The 19,606-nt window shown below is 37.9% G+C and overlaps 1 protein-coding gene across 3 annotated transcripts in view; it reads left to right on the plus strand.

Annotated features, from left to right (window-relative positions):
* Positions 1–19,398, plus strand: part of LOC131035884 (actin-related protein 4) — a 239,104-nt gene extending 219,706 nt beyond the window's left edge. For 2 of the 3 annotated variants that reach the window (XM_057967642.2, XM_057967641.2), the window contains exons 19-21: positions 17,130–17,194; positions 18,759–18,827; positions 18,989–19,398. In XM_057967642.2, coding sequence (XP_057823625.2) covers positions 17,130–17,194; positions 18,759–18,827; positions 18,989–19,034 — 180 coding nt within the window. In that variant the 3' untranslated portion in view covers positions 19,035–19,398. The remainder of the gene's footprint in view (positions 1–17,129; positions 17,195–18,758; positions 18,828–18,988) is intronic. The other variant, XM_057967643.2, reaches the window with a different exon arrangement.
* Positions 19,399–19,606: the final 208 nt, after the last annotated feature.

A 19,606-nucleotide genomic window follows, 5' to 3' on the forward strand; every position in this document is an offset into this window, starting at 1 on the left:
TGTATGCTCTGTTAATATATCACTCTCCAGATGATAACCGATTTACCATTAGTTAGATTCATGAGGGCTATATCTTAACACTCCCTCTTAGCAGGAGTGGATCTAAGTAATTTTCTTGGGAGCATATTCTGTCATGACTTCCGACACAATTCGGGACAACATTTAATATAGTCTTGTCATGACAATAAACTCAATATCATGATATCTGGCTCAGTCCGGGACAATCACTTAAGAAGTCAATCATGAGATGATCACATACTTTAGGATCAAGATATCCGGCACAGTCTGGGACAACAACTTAATGTAGTCAATCTTGACACTTGGTCAACTATTGTCAAGATCGTCACCTTGAAATAGTAACCTTAAACATTAGAAGATCGTCATCTTCTTGAACACAGTTAGAATATTGCAATATACATTTTATTTATTTATTCATGAACAAATTACACATGGTAGGAATTTCATCCTAATAATCTCAATTATAATCTAGTCATACCAAGTTTACTTCTGAAGTATTCTATCTTCAATCTTGCAAGTGGCTTGGTGAAGATATCAGCATTTTGTTCTTTAGTACTGATGTACACTAGTTTTATGACGTTTCGATCTACCATATCTCTTTTGTAGTGATAAGGGATCTCAATATGTTTGGATCGATTGTGAAAAACTGGATTTACTGAGAGCTTGATACAGCTCTGATTATCACAGTGAATTATTGTTGAATTCAGAGTTTTTCCAAATAATCCAAATAATAACTTTCTTAGCCATACCGCTTCACGAGCTCCCATGGAGGCTGTGTTGACGTGTATTTTGTACACAATCATACATAGAATAAAATACCCAAGGGGTACCTTATCCTCTCTTGAATAAAGCCTCTGATTGCTGAAGATGTCGCAAAAAAGGATCAATCAGGGTGACTCCAATGTTCTTTTATGTAGGGTCTCTACGTGTGGATAAGAACCAGTGGTCGTTGTGAATGTTGTTTCATCAAGGGGCCTTACGTCATCCGAGCTGCAGGAACAAGATTTCTCTAAACTAACAAGTTCTCAAAAAAGATCAAAAGGTAGGGTTTGCGAGGGATAAATTCTAATCTAATCCTAAGAATGACCCAATGTAGGCTAGACTTGGCAAGATTCTACCAATTTCAATATTGCCAAGAAATAACAACTCAACTGAAATTGATGCGATCTTCTAAGGTAACAAATGATTTTTCAATTCATCAAGGATCATGGACACTACCACAAAGGCACATATCCAAAGCTCAATGACGATTGAAGGTTTAAGCAATTCAAGTCTCTCCAGTTGACCACGCAAGGCGTTCCTACAATCAGTAAGAAGCTAGTGGTTTGGAACGTGAATCTCACCAAAGATCAAGCCCAACACTTAGTCCTTCAAACTTAAATACTACTTCGATTGAGAATGATTCAAGAAAACAAACATGAAGATAGCCACAAGAATTACAATAAAACACCATAATTTCAATATTTTATTGATCTCAAAGCCAAAATAGACAACAATTGCTTGAAATTCCTTCTTCAAAGCTCAATCTTGCTACAAATACTTTCTTCTCTCAAAAGCTATAAACTTCTAACTATTTCTTATTGGTCTCTCTTTCTAATTCTATATCAAAATGAAAATGAATGAAGGTATAAATAGCATCCTCAATTACAATGAACGGTCCAGATCAAAAGAAGATCAACGGCTGAGATTCTGACACCTAAACCCTAATTAGGGTTTTATTACAAAAGTTCCCCCTTTATTGAACAATATTAAATGCATAGCCAAATATTTAATTTGGCACAAAAATCTAGGAAACATAGACCAATGATAATTAAGGTGCCATGTCATCTATAACAACCTCTCTTCTAGAACCTTGTTCCCTTTCCAATGCTCCTTTTTAGATATGCAATGAATCTGGACACGATTCCTTCAATCTCAGCCATAGGAATCTCGGGAAGATTCCTCATTCGTTCCTCCAAGTGAATAATCTGATCAAAGGCCTTGAGAAGAGCTGCGTCCCATTCAGGTTTGAGTTCCTTGATTTTCTCAATCAGGAGCATAGTAGCAAACATTTGATCTCTTTGCTCATCTGAAATAACATTCTCATCTTTGCAAAAGATGACCTTGACCCTTTCTTCCAACTCTTGAAGATCCACATCTGTCTCAACTTCGATTCTTCGGCCAAGAATAGTACATAAAACCCCAAACACCTTGTCCTGGATTGGATGGATGACCTCCTCCACTTGATTGCATTTGGCGCTGGTGTCTTCGAAAAGAACTTCCTTCATCTGGAGTAAAGTAGACCACTGGAGTAAATTATGAGCTCCTCCATCCATTATCTTTTCTTGTGCTAAGGTCTTCCTTGGTGTTTGCCTGATTACTTGAAGAACAGGAATGATAACATCTTTAGTATGAGCAAAAGCGGCTACTGTTATCATTAGGTTGTGGATGATCTCAAGGACCTGGATAGCCCGATGAATGGTCTGCATCATTCTTGTTGTAAACTCGACTGCAATTGTATGAGATTTGTCAATCCAAGAGCTCATAAGCTGGACCAAGCTCTTAACTCTCTCTGCCTCACCAACTGATTCTAGGGGAAGTGCTTGCACAGGAGATATTGCTGGATCCTGACGTCCCAAAGGCTGACTGAGGTGGCTAAAGTAGCCTCTCCAAGCACCGACCTCTCTCTCAAGTTTTCTATTCTTTTCCATTTCTTCCTTAAGTTTATCTTTAAGTGCCTCAAACGAATCAGTTGCCTCATCCATTGCCTGCTTAGTGGTGAGTGGACCAAGCTCAACGGTTTCTACATCATATTCTTCTGCAAGGATTTCACCCTCGTACTTGTCCACTGCCGGCGTAGCTATCTGCAACTTCCTGGACCCTGTCTCATCTCTGATCATCTTGGACATTTTGGTGGCCTTCCTCCTTTCTGTTACTCCCTGAGGATTTCCGACAAGGCTATCTAAATCAATCACATTATCTTCGTCTTCGATCACAATCACCCTTGTTAATCTCTCCTTCAACCAATCTGGAATAGCGGACCTCGTCTCTCTAACTTGTATTTCTTTAGGTAATGGCTCTTCTTTCCGGAGAGGAGATGTCGCTTCATCATCATTCTTGTCTTTATGTAACTCATTGACCTGGGGAGATTGACTTGATGAACGTTGAGATGCTTGTCCTTCTTCATATTTATCATTCTGAACCATGGATTCCATAGATCCTTCCACTTCAAGTGTCCTCTTCTCTTGTCGAGAAGATGTGCTGGATGAGCGATCTCGATTGGTCTCTTGCTTCTTCTTGGAAGATTCTCTTTTCTCAGGTCTTTCCTTCCTCTTCGCACCTCTAGGATGAGGATTGCCTTCACTTACGCTTATGGGATGAGGATTGCCGTCGCTTGTGCTTTTAGGATGAGGATGACCTTCACTTGCACTTGCTCCTCCTTCTGTCGATCTTTCCTCCAAAGTAAAAGTCATAGATATATTCTGCTCTCTCAACTTTTGATGTTGCACATCAACCCATCTGCGAGTACAGGACAAAACTGGAGCCATCAAAGCTTTTAAGTCCACAATCTCAAGTTCGTTCCAATCGATCTTTACTGCCTTGTCATCTCTATCATAAGATGACTGGAGGTGCCTGCCACTGTCTTGAGCTTGATCGGCCACTCTGTAAACTTTGCATTTCCTGATGAAATCCAAAGGCAATCTGGAATGCATCTTTCTTTTCACTTCTAAATCATCTGAGAGATTCATCCAAAAATCCTCTACCTGACATTCATGCTTGTACTTCCTACCAATTGTTTCCTCTATATACCCATAAGGATCGAAATTCTCCCTTAATGAAAAGAATGAAAATGAATATAAGGCCAACTCTCTTTCTGCATCATCTAAAGCTGGAGCATTAGGACATACCTCAATTGAATTTCCTAGTATGATAGGTACAGGAATTCCATTTCCATGCCTGTGTCTAAATGCCTTCGCATAAGCTGCCAACTGTCTAGTTACCTCAAGTAACACTATTCTGTCTGTCGGATATCTCGGCAACATGTAGGGAGGTGAAGGGCATCCATGAACTCTGATATATGTAAACTTCTGGAATTGGATAAACCAAGCACCGTACCTCTTTACAAGCTCTTGTGCCTCTTGAGATATCCGATTGTGAATCCCGCCTTGCAGTGTCTTGGTGATGTTCATTGTGAAGGTATCATTGACTAACTTGTAGTTGCTTCCTGGTGGATGATGCAAATGAACATAAGAATCACAAACTCTGACTTCTCCAGGTCCTCTTCTGATTACTCCTCTGTGAGGTAGTCCTGCATATTCAAAACTCCTGATCAAGGCATACATGATGTACGAGCTCATGTGGAAGGATTTAGTAGCCTTCAGTCTTCTCAACTGCACGTCCAAGCAATGGCTAATAATTCTAGCCCAATGAATTGTTCCTTTTCCCTGAACTATCACTTGGATGAAGAAGAACATCCACTTCTCAAAATAGAAGGCTTGAGGAGCCCCTGTAACTCGATTGAGTAAGGTTATCAAATCTCTGTATTCCTCCTGGAAGTCGATCCTGTGTGGTGTGTTGGGAATCTTGCTCAGGCGAGGACGACTTTTGAGTAACCAATTCTTGTTGATGATGCCCAAGCAAGTGTCTGGATCATCTTCGTACATGGATCTAGCTCCTTCCAAACTTTTGTAAATCATATCTTTATGTTCTGGTAGATGAAGAGCTTCACTGATAGCCTCCTCTGAAAGATAAGCTAAAGTGTTTCCTTCCTTGGACACGATCGATCTTGACTGTGGGTCGTAATGGCGGGCACACTCGATCATCAGCTCATGGCACTGGATTGCTGGAGGGAAGCCGGCCGCCTTGATAATGCCACTTTCAATTATTCTCCTCGCGACAGGTGATGGCTTTCCAATGTAAGGGACCTCCCGAAACTTCTTCACACTGAAGTTTCCCAAGTTAGTATCTCCAATGTTGCTCCACTTTGACACGATCTTGGTCTCCATTTCTTCATCCCTTTGATCTTCCTTCATGAGAGCCGGACGACTGCTGGATGCTCTTGCCTTTGGGGTCGCCATCCTAGCACCTACATAACATTTCATAATGAGCAATATACCTTGGAACGTAGAAATATAGATTGGATTAAAGCTTGAAATTTAGGAAACTTCATGATAAATCTTTGAATTATCATTTCCTAAATACGATTATGCAATTGGGAATTCAAAATTTCAAAATTTCAAAATTAGGCTAGGAAAATCTTCACCATACCTCTCTTTGAGAACTAACTCTAAAAAAGATGCAAAATTAAGCAAGCTTGCTAGGCAAAATGTGGATCGAAGTCTTCAATGTGAGCTTCTTCTAGCAATTTCACCACCCTTAGCCTTCAACGCTTTGAGGAAAATTCGCTCCTCCTCTAACCTCTAGCAAAGTTCGCACTTCCCCTTGGATTGAAAAAATCGCACCTCTCCTTGGATCAAAATTCGCAGTTTTATTGCTTCTCCAAATCGCATGTAGACAATGATTGAATGATGGGTTAAAATGCCTCAAAGTACCTCCCATATATAGGCGCTTATGCTTTGCAATTGCCCATAGGCCAACTTAGAAAATAGGCCAAAAAATGAACAAAATAAAATAAAAGAAGAGGCCGACTTCATAAATAATATTAAAATAATACCCCCCAAGCGCTCTTTCTTAAATTTATTTAATATTAATTAATTTAAAATGCCTTTATAATTAAAATTTTCGATTTTTTAAAGGCTTAAATTAATTATTAAATACCATGCGCACTTATTAAATGTCAATTTAATTTCAAAATGTTTCAAGGTTTTATCGAACTTGGCATTTAATGCAATTTTGAATGATATTGGCGCCCAAGCATGGAAAACAATAGATATTAACAAGATCGCTCTGGTCCCTTGGAGAGGGACAGGAGCGCCCCTTCATTTTGGCCTTGTATCTCTCGCTTCTCACGTTCAAAGTCTTATCTTGGATGTCCAAAGTAGCATTCTCGCTTGGCATTTGGGGTTTAATTTATTCATCTTTGGAAGGAACTTGTTTTAAAGCAATTTCGCCCTGGTCCTTGACTGAAGGACAGGAGCGATTTAATTCTAGACCTCATACTTCTTGCCTTTTACGTTCGAAATTTCTTCCTTTACGTCCAAAATGGAGTTTTCATTCGTGACTTTGAGTTTGATCTATTCAATTTTTTGAATGAATGCTCTTTAGAACCATTTTCGCCCTGATCCCTTGGTGAGGGACAGGAGTGATTTCATCTTTTGTCCTTGATCCTCGTTTTCCAAATTGTCAATTTATGATGTGAGGCAATCAATGATCTCTATTGTTTGCTCAATGCATGTTCAATTCGCCCTCTCAAGACAAAACGAGCCCTTCTAAGGATTTTCGCCCTGGTCCTCCAGTGAAGGACAGGAGCGAATTTTATACTTGAGCCAAAAATTGTCAATTCTTGTGGATGTTTCCTTGTCCATCATTTTCCAAAAGGCGTTTCTCATTTCGTAAAACCTTGCCTTGGCGTGATTCTGGAGGGAGATGCTTGATTTTATAGAAATCGCCCTGGTCCTCCAGTGAAGGACAGGAGCCCATGGCTTAAATCCTTAATCATATCAACATCGAATTCTCTTCAAGGCGTAAAACATTGTTCCTTATTCCATCTTTAGTCTTGCAAACGACAGTAGCACTTCAAAATGTTAGGCAATCAGGCAAATTTGAAGATTTCGCTCTAGTCCCTGAGAGAGGGACAGGAGCGCCTTAGCCAATTTCATCAAATGCTTGTGGTCTTTGCAACTTCGTTCTTCTTTGAGGCATTCCAAATATTATTGCCATCATGTGTCTAGGCTTGGACTTGTCCAAATTCGGAGAGGGAGGCTGGACAATCTATATTTCGCCTTGGTCCCTTGGAGAGGGACAGGAGCGATCTTGCATCTATAAGCCCACTTGTGTTTCGCCAACTTTCAAAATTATCTTCAACGGGGTGATCACGCCTCCCTTCCTTCATCTCAAACTCGAAACTCGCTTTTCCTTTGCCCAAAACTCGTCTCTTGGGAAAATTGTTCTGGTGCCTGAGAGAGGGACAGGAGCGCCTAGGCAATTTTGGGTTGATTTTCTCTTTTGTGGCCTATTCAAGTTATATTCAACGAGCAAAACAAACTTTCCTTATCCTCCTCAAATCGCGAAATCTTTTAAATCTTGTGAGGACAATGCAATTTAGGAATTCAAGCTCCGGTCCTTCATTGAGGGACAGGAGCGATTTTGCAAACCCAAGCTTATCCGTCCTTTGTCAGTCTTCCAAATTATATTCAATGGATAAATCATGCTTTCCTTGGTCTCTTCAAATCATAAAATCGTCTTGATCTTGCAAGGACAGTGCAAATTTGAAGATCAAGCTCCGGTCCTTCAGTGAGGGACAGGAGCGATTTTGTCCTCAAGGTCAAATCTCCACAATTTTCATCTCAAATTTCTTTTGCTGGGGAAGATACCATCATTTTGCAAGCTATGAACAAAAGTCAAAATCCAAAAAATGTCCAAGAAGGTGTATTTGAGGAAAATCGCTCTGGTCCCTGGGAGAGGGACAGGAGCGAACTTGTCTTGCTAGGCCAAAATTTCAACCCTTCATTGCCAACGACCAAGTCTGGATACTCCTTCATGCTTATTTCATCCTTCATTGCGTCCTTGATGCTTCAGTTCGATCAACTAAGGCAAAAAATGATCTAAATAAGCCATTTCGCCCTGGTCCCTTGGAGAAGGATAGGAGCTATTTGGCCTTAAACCTCAAAAACTTGTCATTTTTGATTCTTCAAAATCTTCAAAATCTTCAATTCACGCTCGATTGTCTCTCCTGGCGACCCTAAAAAAAGCAAATAAAACAAGTCAATAACCAAAATGCACAAAATATCAATTTCGCCCTGGTCCCTGGGAGAAGGACAGGAGCGATTTTGCCCTTTTGGAGTTAAAATATCAAAATCTAGGTCTTCAAATCACTTCATCATGCAGGGCTAGGTCGTCTCCAAGGCTAGGAATTGGTTACCTTCCAAAATTTGGTCAAAATTCACCCAGACAAAATGCATAATTTAATCATCAAAATGCTATCACTTAGACCTAACTTGAATTTGCCCTCAAAATCTTGACTGGACTCATCCTGAGACATACTTGACCTCTTGGCAGGCTCATCCTATTTCAAAATTGCAATCTACGCGAGGATGCTCAATAATCTTTCAAAATTGGACTGGACTTCGGCTTGAAAACATCAAAGAGGAAACCCTAAGGCTTAACCCTAGTCCAGACGACTCACTCACTTACTCAAAACCCTAAAAGCAGAGAGAAGAACAGGCAAAACAACAGCAAAAAAAGAGGGGGTCCCCATTTCAATGGGGCGATGTGTGAAATGGTCACAATAGGCTGCCATATATTCTGCTTCGGTGGAGCTTTGTGCAACTGCTGACTGTTTTCTGCTGAACCAAGATATCATAGCAGAACCAAGACTGAAGCAACACCCTGTAGTACTTTTACGATCAGTGGTACTTCCGGCCCAATCAGAATCAGAATATCCTTCAAGTTGAATCTCAACATTTTCATACTTTAAGCCAAGTCCGATTGTGCCTCGTAAATATCTTAGAATGTGTTTAGGAGCCATTAGATGTATCTTCTTAGGTTCACACATGAAGTGACTTAATACATTTGTAGAATAGCAAATATCAGGACGAGTATTTACCAAATACATGAGTGAACTGACGATTTGTCTGTAGAGTGTGGGATTTGTAGGTTCTGAATCTTCTGCCTCAATTTTTAGCTTGTGCAAATTAGTTTCCATTGGTGTAGCTAATGGCTTACACTCCATCATCCCAAATCTAGTTAGAATATCTGTGGTGTACTTTCCTTGATTTAGGAAGATGTAGTTTTTCTTCTGCCATACTTCTAATCCCAGAAAATAATGTAGAAGCCCTAGATCCTTCATATCGAATTCTGCTGCCAGATCTTGCTTACATTTCTCAATGAGATTATCCTCTCCTATTATCAAAAGATCATCCACGTAAAGGACCAATATAATCATATTGCCATTTGAAGCCTTGAAGTAGATGTTGGGATCTACTAGGTTCTTGGAGTACCCTAGTTTGGAGAGATAGTTGTCTATCCTTGCATACCAGGCCCTAGGTGCTTGTTTTAACCCATAGAGAGCTTTCTTTAGTTTACAAACATAGCAATTTTTATCACGTATGGTGAATCCTTCTGGTTGTTCTATATATACTTCTTCAATTGAACCATTTAGGAAGGCAGTCTTTACGTCCATTTGGTGAATTTTCCATCCTTTGGATGCTGCAATTGCAATGATTGTTCTTATTGACGTATACCAGGCAACTATGGCAAATGTCTCTTCATAATCAATTCCTGCTTTCTGAGAGAATCCCCTGGCCACAAAGCGAGCTTTATGTTTTTCAATGCTGCCATCAGATGCATATTTGATCTTGAATAACCACTTGGATGAGACAACTGATTTGTCTTTTGGTCTAGGCACTATATCCCAAACATCATTCTTTAGTACAGATTGATATTCTTCAACCATAGCATCTTTCCAAGCCTGTTTTGATAAGGCTTCTCTGACATTTGTTGGTTTAGAATTTGTGAGTTCGGTTAGAAGTGCAGCATAACATTTTAGAGTTCTTGTTCTCTTAATTTCTTTGGAAATTTCATTTGGTTCTACATTATTCTCTTCAATCATTTTCCTTGCCCATAGAGGTCTTTTCTTGTTATTGAGTGTTTCAATATTTTCATCAACAAGAGGTTTAGAAGCTCTTATGATGTCCTCCCTCTCAGTGTCTGAAGGTGTGGAATTTTCTATGATATTCTCCCTCTCAATCTCAGTTATGTGATCTTCTTCTTCTTTAGTAATGTTATCATCCTCAGGTTCTTTGAGTGTAGTGTTTTCTTCGAACTTTACATCTCTACTTATCTCAACAGATTTTTTCCCTGGAATGTAAATGCGATATCCTTTAGTATTTTCACTATAGCCAATGAAGATACCTCTTTTTCCGGATGGTTCTAGTTTTGTCCTCTTTTCTTTAGGAACATGTATATATACGGGACAGCCAAATATCCTTAAATGACTTAAGTCTGGTTTGTTCCCTGTAAAAGCTTCTTCAGGAGTTATGTTTTCTAGAATTGAGTGCGGACATCTGTTTTGAATGTAGACTGTTGTATTTGAAGCTTCTGCCCAGAATGAAGTGTGTAAGTTTTGGTCATGCATCATGGCTTTTGCTGCTTCAATTATGGTTCTGTTCTTTCTTTCTGCTACTCCATTCTGTTGTGGATTATATGGTACAGTATACTCCCTCTTAATCCCAACAGAATTACAAAAGTCTTTGAAGTTGTCAGATGTATATTCTCCCCCATTGTCGGATCTTAACACCTTAATTTTCTTCCCTGACTAGTTTTCTACTGGTGCCTTGAATTCTCTGAACTTAGATAGTACTTCATTTGAGTCTTTGCACTTTAGAAAATATATCCATGTTTTTCGAGAGTAGTCGTCAACAAAGATTATGTAGTATAAGGATCTAGTTAGGGATGGTGTTGACATGGGACCGCATAGGTCTGAGTGAATTAGTTCTAAAATAACTTTTGATTTGTGCTCTCTTAAGGGAAAAGAAACTTTCACATTCTTTCCCAAGGCACATCCTTTGCAAATGCCTGTGTGTTCAGATTTTAGTTGGGGCAGTCCTGAAGTAATCTTCTTTATGTTGGATAGAGCACTATATCTTAGGTGTCCTAATCTTTTGTGCCATAATTCATTATTATTTGAAACTTAAAGATTTAGTGCTTCCTTTTGATCATTGCATAGTTTGTATAGGCTACCATCTCTTGAACCTACTGTTATGGCATTTTTGATATTTGTATTTATAGGCCAAAGTAGAACTTTATCTTCATTGAAGGTAACCCGATATCCTTGATCAGCTAGGCCTGAGATTGAGACTAGATTTCTTTTTATTCCAGGTACAAACAGAACATCCTTTAATTGTAGAGATACTCCATTTCTTAGTTTGATTGTACAGGTCCCAATTCCTTTCACAGGATATGTGGAGTTACCTCCACTAGTAACCTCTTCACTTGAGTGCCCGTTAAGTGTTTCAAACTGATTTCTGAATCCAGTTATATGCCTTGATGCTCCACTGTCTACGATCCAAGTGTTTTTATTTGTATTTATTTCGCTTGATAGCGCTAAGAAGAAAAGTGAGTTTGACTTCGGCTAGACTAGCTTGTGTTTTCTTCCTTTCTGGGCAATTCCTGTGAGTGTGCCCATATTTGTCGCATTTGTAACACTGAATTTTATACATATCTCTTTTCTGATGGTTTTTATTTCCTCTCTTTCGTTTGGAGAACTTTTTCTTTTTGTTGAAGGTATTTGTATTAAGTGCTTGGATTTCTCCTTCTTTATTTGTCCCTAATCCTCTTGAGATTAGTCGTGATTCCTCTTGAATGCACTCATTCTTAAGTTGTTCAAATTTGGGTAAGGGGGGTGTTCTGCTAATACATTGAATGTAGGATTCCCATGAAATTGGTAATCCTCTTAGGGCTATGAGAGAGATTTCTTGATCATCTACCTCATTTCCAATAGTTTGTAATTGGTCGTTTACTTCAGATATCCTTGAAAAGTATGTAGATATTGTATCATCTTTATTCATCTTTATGTTTAAAAGTTGTTGTTTCAAGGTTAACATTCTGCTCGCATTGTTAACTTCATATGTATTTTTAATGGTTTTAAATACTTCATATGCTTTAGGCAATCTGGCTATAGATGGAAGAATATGATCTTTGATTGAGTCAATAATTATTTTCTTTGCTTTATTATTACGCCTTTTCTAGGTAGACTTCTCTGGTTCATCATTTGGCATGTCTAGATTTTCTTCTATGTAAGACTCTAATTCTAGTTCTTCAAGAATGACAATGATTCGTATCTTCCAGGAAACAAAGTTGGAGGCTCCTTCGAGTCTATCTTCCACTCTCATATTACTTGACATTTTGAATATTTTCTTAGTCGGATATATCCTCTGCATGTATAGCCTCTGTGTTGATTTGTTATTTACTTCCGATAAATGCTTATGAGTAATATGGCTGTCTAATTTATTCTCTTAATATGCTGGCTCTGATACCATGTTGTGAAATATGGATCGAAGAATAATGACAGCGATTCTGGAAGACTGATTGCCGTGAGTTATTGATCGTCTCCATCATTGAATCCGGTTTAAATACAAGAGGAAAGGTTGCCTACGTAGGGACATGTCCATACGGAGGCAACCGTTCATAACAATTAGTTTGTTTATGTTTAATTTCCAAACTGTATGCTCTGTTAATATATCACTCTCCAGATAATAACCGATTTACCATTAGTTAGATTCATGAGGGCTATATCTTAACAGTTGTCGGCATAAATTGCCTATTGTTATGTTTGATAATATTTGTTATCCGACAAGGTATTAATTAATTTTATTGAGTGGGTTGTCAGTCTCGGGTGGTTATGTGTCGGTTGGTTGACAGCCGTGTGCCTCTTGGCAACCGTTGGGTCCTTTAAATATGTCATGTACTGCCAAGGAAGTGGTATGGTATTGTCGGATCTATTGTAATCCTTGGCCGACCATCTTTGGTCTCTTCTCTGTAATAACTAATAATAGAATGTGCGAATAAAGATATATTTTACTGCCGTGTTTGGTATGCATTGTCATGTACATTATTATTTCCTGTATTTAATTTACCAGTTGTACCAGCAAACAGTTACTGTGCACCATCTGGTAAAAAATTCACAGAAAAATGGGTTTCCGATGGAGAGATAAAAAATTTCATTTTTGCACTTGGGGTCTCAGCTATGGATTTACAAGGTTTAGTTTTAATATTTAAGACTCTAAATATCATAAAGCCCTTAAAAAATTATGTATTGGGTTCAAGAAATTATTTAAACCTTTGAAATTTTTAGAGTTTGAGGTTTTGTGTTGGCTTGTTGGAACTCAACAAAGTTGTCAAAATGTCTTAAAATCCCGAAATTAAGTTTTAAAAGAAAAAATGAAGGCGGGAGTCGGGATTTCCATGTGGTTTCGAAACTCTATTAGCACCCGCAATGGTAATGATAGTCACTAAAAAGTCTGGTTCTTTGTTTAGAATCTAGGCAAAAGTGAAGTTCTAAAAAAACGTCTTCGGCATATTTGGTTGGTTTCAAAACTATCTTCGGGAGCCGAAGAATGTTTCGAAACCTCATCCTTCCACCGATAAGAGACACAGAAGATGCAGTCAGACATGGAAATGTGAATTATTTGACAGAAAACCTCAAAGGAATCTGGTTTCATGGTGCGTCAGTATTGAATGATATGCACAAAATGGGTTTGTTAAAAAGGATTTAAGAACTTTCAGGGAAATGCAATATGTAGTTCTTGCCTACGCCATTAATGGGATATTTGGAATAAAAGATTGACATCCATAAAAGCGCAAGGATAAGGGGTTTTTGACGATGCTCTGATAAATATGTCTGCAAAATGTGGAGGCATAAATAGGCGCACACTGTTACACAAAGTGCCCCAAAGAAATGGTATCTCATAGACTGTAATGAATACAGCAAGCTGTATCACACTAATTAAAATAATTGTAATTGCTTTAGGAACGTTCAAGGAAACATCCTTGGCTAAATGCGTAGCCATTTCAAATACCATTGCCATTATAAAGACATGGGAATTTTGTCAGATATTATAGTTGGAAATGCTTTGGTAGATATGTATGTAAATCGTGGTAATGTAAATGTGGTGCTTATGTTTATTTAGCAGATCTAACTCTTGCCAAGATCTCCTGCTCTGCACAGCAAAACGGGGGTCTTGAAACAGTATGAAGATCAATAAAACCAAGTAAATAGAAGGTTTCTGCCAAACCAATCGCCCTAGTCAGCCTGTATGCAAACAGGGGAAACCATTACATTCAAAATTTTAATTGTTGCAACTGGGGCTTGGGTTCTGAAGCTTGAGGAATTTGGAGTAACTGGACCAGATGCTAAAAATATATGCTATTTGCGAGATCTAAATGATGCAACCAAACTTGTGAATGTGATGGCCTCATGCACTGGGGCCAATATTGTTGTAATTGGTGGTGGATACATAGGCATTAAGTGCACTGCAGCATTAGTTAACAATAAAATACATGTAATAATGGCCCGGTTATTTACATCAGAGCTAGCAGCTTTCTACAAGGACTACATTAGGAGTAAGGGTGTTCAGTTCATTAAGGGAACTGTAATGTCATCTTTTGAAAGGAAGGTAAGGTTGTTGAAGTTATTTTGAAGAATGGAATTCGCTTAGCCACTGGTATGGTTGTGGTTGGAATAGGTATTAGAGCAAACACTGGGTTGTTTGAAGATTAACTGGTGTTGGAGAAAGGTGGCATTAAAGTCAAATGGAAAAATGCAAACAAGGAATGGTTATGTTTACACAGTGGGAGACATGGCAGTCTTGCCACTAGAGCTTTTAGGAGAGGTACAAGGACTGGAGCATGTATACTTTGCTTGCAAATCTGCAAGACATGCTGTTAAAGCAATAATGGCTCCAGATAAGATTGATGACCTTGATTATTTGCCATAGTTCTATTCAAGAGTTTTCACACTCTGTTGACAGTTCTGGGACACCATCCAGTTTGGGGATCTAAAACAAGGGAAAGTTTGGTGCATAGTGGGTGGATAGAGGACAGCTTGTTGGGTTATTTCTTGAAGGTGGCAGCAAGGATGAGTATGCTGTATTGAAGAAAGCTGCTAGAATAAGACCAGTCATTAGAGATATAGTGTGCTATCAAGCCAGGGAGTAGAGTTTGCCCTCTCTCAAGCAATCTCCTGCTCAGGATTTTGTTGGAGTAATGACTAGTAAAGGCAATTTGTTGGTTGAAAACCTACCTCCATATACTCTGAAAGTCACTGCTGGGGTCTTTGTTGCTACAACAAATGGTGCGGTTGTGTTTTGGTGTAGAAGGAAGGAGCACAGATGGCACAAAATGTAAACTGCAGATATAGTTAAATAATTTGAGTATGTCTGCACTTGCAGAAATAGAAGAGATGATCAGACCCAAATGGAACAGATATCAAAAAATTCTAACTTAGAGATAATGTCTGAGTCTAAACAGTCTACTAAAGATCTTGAAACTGGCAAATCAGACCTTGATTGTTGTGCACACTGCAGACTTCTCTCAGACGCAATATGTATATGATTGTCGACCGCTTATTCAAGTTTTTATGCACTATGAACCAAAGGAAATATATGTGCAAACAATGATGGCAGTATCTCCATGTCAGTCAGGAGTAACAAAAGACAAGCACGTGATGTAGTGGTTCCTAATACGAGTCATGTTGCAGATGCAGGTTTATTACGAGACAAAACTTATGATATGCCAAGCTAGACTACAAACGCTTCCTCTTTGTGGAAGCCTGCCATGTGCTTTCTAAGACCGCGAGTGTTTTGTCTTGAGCATGCATTAGAGATATAGGATCAACTGCAGCTAATGGGAGGAATACAATTGCTAGGATTCTCATGTTCATCCCAATCATGTTACAAAGGTGCAGTCAACACTGCAAGGTGGGAAACTAATGAGAAAATAAATAAGTTGCCACAGCAGCACAGTCCGATGTTCCAGAAATTTAGAGGTAGCTGTGGCATTGGGAGTGCACAGAGCAGAGTTGGGAAGGAAAGCAATTAATCTGTTTGGCCGAAAGTGCAGAAGAATACTTTGAATGATCATATTAGGAGTCTGGAGATTGCAAATGGATTTGTCACTTGACAGGCATATACCAGTCAAACTTTCAATACAGGCTCACATTTTATTCTGAAGTCCTCTTTAATAATATTTTAATTCATTTCTGAGTTAAATATATAATGTATACAAAAGTAAAGTTTTTAGTGATTATTATTATGATTATTGAAAAGGTTTTCAAGGAGAAGTTACGGAAACTGAAAAGTCTCCCAAAGTGGTTATTTATTTTCCAAAGAAAAAACGGTTAGGGGATTTTTCAGTTTTGAGAGGAGCTGGGAGAATCTTGGGAGGAAGGGACTGATTTTTGCCATTTGTACAAAGAAGTCTGTGAGCTTTCTCATTTTGGGGAAAGAATGAGGAATTGTATTTCTAATATGTGAACCACATTCAATTTACAGACATTTCTCAGAATGTTCGGCATGTGTTTAATTACAGTTGTTTTCTATCATTTTAACAAGTTTTCTGTATGTGTCAGAGGGGAATCTGTGTGTTCGTTCTCTCTTTTGCATAGTTATATTTTTCATTGCATTTTCTTTTGTTTACCTTTTTGCTTTCTGGTCAAAATCATACCCATTTTAAAATTCAAAATTCATTATATGAGCAAGCTGTACCTCTAAAATTCAGAGGAAGATCACCTGTTCAATAGTGATCCATCTGTCTGTTGGTTCATTTGTTGCTGATTTCGGGCGAAATAGGGTCATGTACTAGGGACAAACTGCAGCAACAAATTTTTTTACCAACATCTATAAAAGACCACATTCTATAATTTGCTGTTGGAATTTATTTGATTTATTTTATAAATTGAACAATTTGTCTTGTATGACATATTTTCTTAGAATGATATTATCATGTATGCTAAGGTCCTGTTATACGTATCTCAAACATGGTCTTCTGTTTTTGTCTTAGTACCAGATAATTGTCGCTATGTTGGCTGACCTAGTAAGGTCCATCTGTGAATTTTTTTCTTTTGAATAAATTGAAGTTGACTCAGTTTAAAAACTTTAAACCATATCTATAAAGATGTACCTTGGAGTAGGTGCGAATCCTTTCTCTCTCTCTCTCTCTCTCCTCTTTCTCTCCTCTCTTCTCGCTCCCTTGCCTTCGCACCCCCCCCTCTGTCTTTCTCTCAGTGATTTATTTAAAAATAATCATATGTAGCTTCCCTGCAAGATGTATGGTTTTAACATGAAGGCACCAATTTCATTTTAGTGTACACATTTGTAGAGTTCAGTAAGTAAACAAAACGTATTGAACAACTTGTGTTTGTTATAAGTATTATCTCTGCAAACTTTTTTGCAGTAATACAATTTATCAAGTTCTAGAAAGATAAACTTTAATGCGTTACAAAATTTATTCCTCAGGAAGCACCACAAGCAGCACGTGTCAAGGTACTTGCGAGTGGCAATACAACTGAACGAAGATACAGGTTTAGTTTCTCATTTTTCTCCTTTATCTATTTTGTATGTGTAATTTGGGAGATTTTCTATTCAGGCTTTCTTTGAGGCTGATTTCTTTTGTTCGTGACATGTTTTAAACTTGTATAATTAATGTAGAGATTTTAAAGTTGTCTGGATTTAATATTTTTTGGGTTTCGTAAACTTACATCATGACTGGACTTGGACTGTTGAATGGCTGCACTGCCCTTTGATGACATACTTAATTCAAATCTGCATTGCTTTCTAATTGGACATGGTAAATTCCAGAAATAGGGGTATTTTTAATATTTACGTGGATTATCATATGGAGATATCATTTACTTTCTGGCAGAACATTAACATAGCTTGGATGTGGATTTTTCTTCCATACCAAATTCATTAATATGTTTTTCATTTTTTCAACTGCGTGATCTTGAAATTCATTAAAAGAGGAACTGAATTATTTTAACCATCTGAATATTTTTGGAAGGCATGATGGATGTAAATTCGTTAGTTTCTGCATGGATGGTTCCGTAAATGGATGGATCAGATTGAGAGAAATAATATGCCCTTTTAAAACAAGAAATGTAAATAAATACTTTCAACATTAACTAGTCATGTAAGAATCAACAGTGAAACAAAGTTGTGAGGTTGTTCTAGGTCCAAGAGATTCTTCTGGAAAATCGCAGGGTTCTGGTTCGGTTCTGTCCAAATTCTGGTCTTTTACAAGTTCTCTCCAAATTTGTCCAAGGTCCCGAATTTGCCCTGTGGGTACGCTGAGAAGGACTCGGGGCAAATTTCCAGCGAATTTGAAATCCAGCGGCAGAACCTGGACTGAATTTTGGCACGATTAAACATGTTTTTTAATTTTAAAAAAATAAAAATTATTGCCTATTTTGGTCAACTCAACCCACCAACCCTAAAATAAACCACTAAAAAGGCCAAAAAGGTAAAACATATCTCATTTGGGGATGAGACACTTTGACAGTGGTGTATTATGAACTTATTTGCTACTGCATATATGTATATATTTTTTATTTTTTATTTTTATATGTTTTTATACGGATGAACCCAAAGCGGACATGCACCCACCCCAAAAGAAATTTGAATGAATTTGCGAACCCCAATCTTGAACCAGAATCCGAATCCGAATCCGAACTGGGACCGGCAACTTAGGTCCAACAAATAAAGGTCAATTAAAGATTTCATTAATGTGGAAGCTCCAGACCAGACGATCGAAATTTTGAGAATAGTGGGTTTTGTACCGTTTTCAAATTCAACGTCGGTTGTAATCTTGTGTTTTATAATTATCAATTAAACTCTAGTGATGAAAAATAGAGCATTGGAAGTGGTTGCATGATACAAGGGCAGTATGGCTGTCATGCCATTTTGGATGTCCAATTTTTAATCAGTTATGGTTATGAAAATGTCTAGCTTTCGACATTTGCAATGTCCAATTCACATTCCGTATACTCCTGAATAGTATTAATTGCTCGTGAACACTGAATATAATATCCTGATTCAAGAAAAGTATAACTATAAAAATTGTGTTCATTAGATTTTTATTTCATGCAGCGTGTGGATTGGGGGTAGCATTCTTGCATCATTAGGATCGTTTCAGCAGATGTGGTTCTCCAAGTCTGAGTAAGTGGATCACAGTTGTGAGGAATTGCTATTACAATCATTTAAACTTTGATTGTAGCTAAATTCTGGCTTTTAAGATGCTGCTTTGATCATTATGTAACTATATCTACACAAATTTGTTGATTTTCTTACTAACAATGTTTTAAACTTTTCTGGAGCAGGTACGAGGAACATGGAGCATCGTACATTCAGAGAAAATGTCCTTAGTTTAAGGAAAATCAACTATTGTTTTCTGCCTTGAACTATTAATGCTAATTTGCGATGGTGTAATCTAAATATTGTTTAAGGTAAATTATCATTTGTTTCACAGAGTTTACAAGAAGAATTTCAACATCTTGTTTCTTCTTGGATGATGATGATGTTACCTCAGTTATGAAATCGAGATTATTCTAGAGACATCTTTACATTGAAATGATGAGTTATACGTGCCAGATGAGGCTTTTGGAGCTTTCATTTTACAACACAATTTTGAAGAATTTAGGTTCGATTAGTTCTCGTCATCATAAATGTGTATGTATAAGCATGTCTGCACGTGTGTTTCTAAATATCACTATTAGCTATTTATTTTGCAGCTTGTGACTACCTTGGGTAATTTAATATTTTCACTCTAATGAAATGTTTAACATAAGTAGTAACATGACATTCAAACATGTTAGAACTCCTGTAGTCATTATCCACTTTTGTGTTGAGTACAATAAGATTATAAAACCACTGAAAACATTTATTACTGACGTTCTGAAGGAGATTACAATTCCTTCAACTACGTGAGATTTCCATAT

This window comes from Cryptomeria japonica, chromosome 8 (genome assembly GCF_030272615.1).
Source record: "Cryptomeria japonica chromosome 8, Sugi_1.0, whole genome shotgun sequence".
Taxonomy (NCBI): Eukaryota; Viridiplantae; Streptophyta; class Pinopsida; order Cupressales; family Cupressaceae; genus Cryptomeria; species Cryptomeria japonica.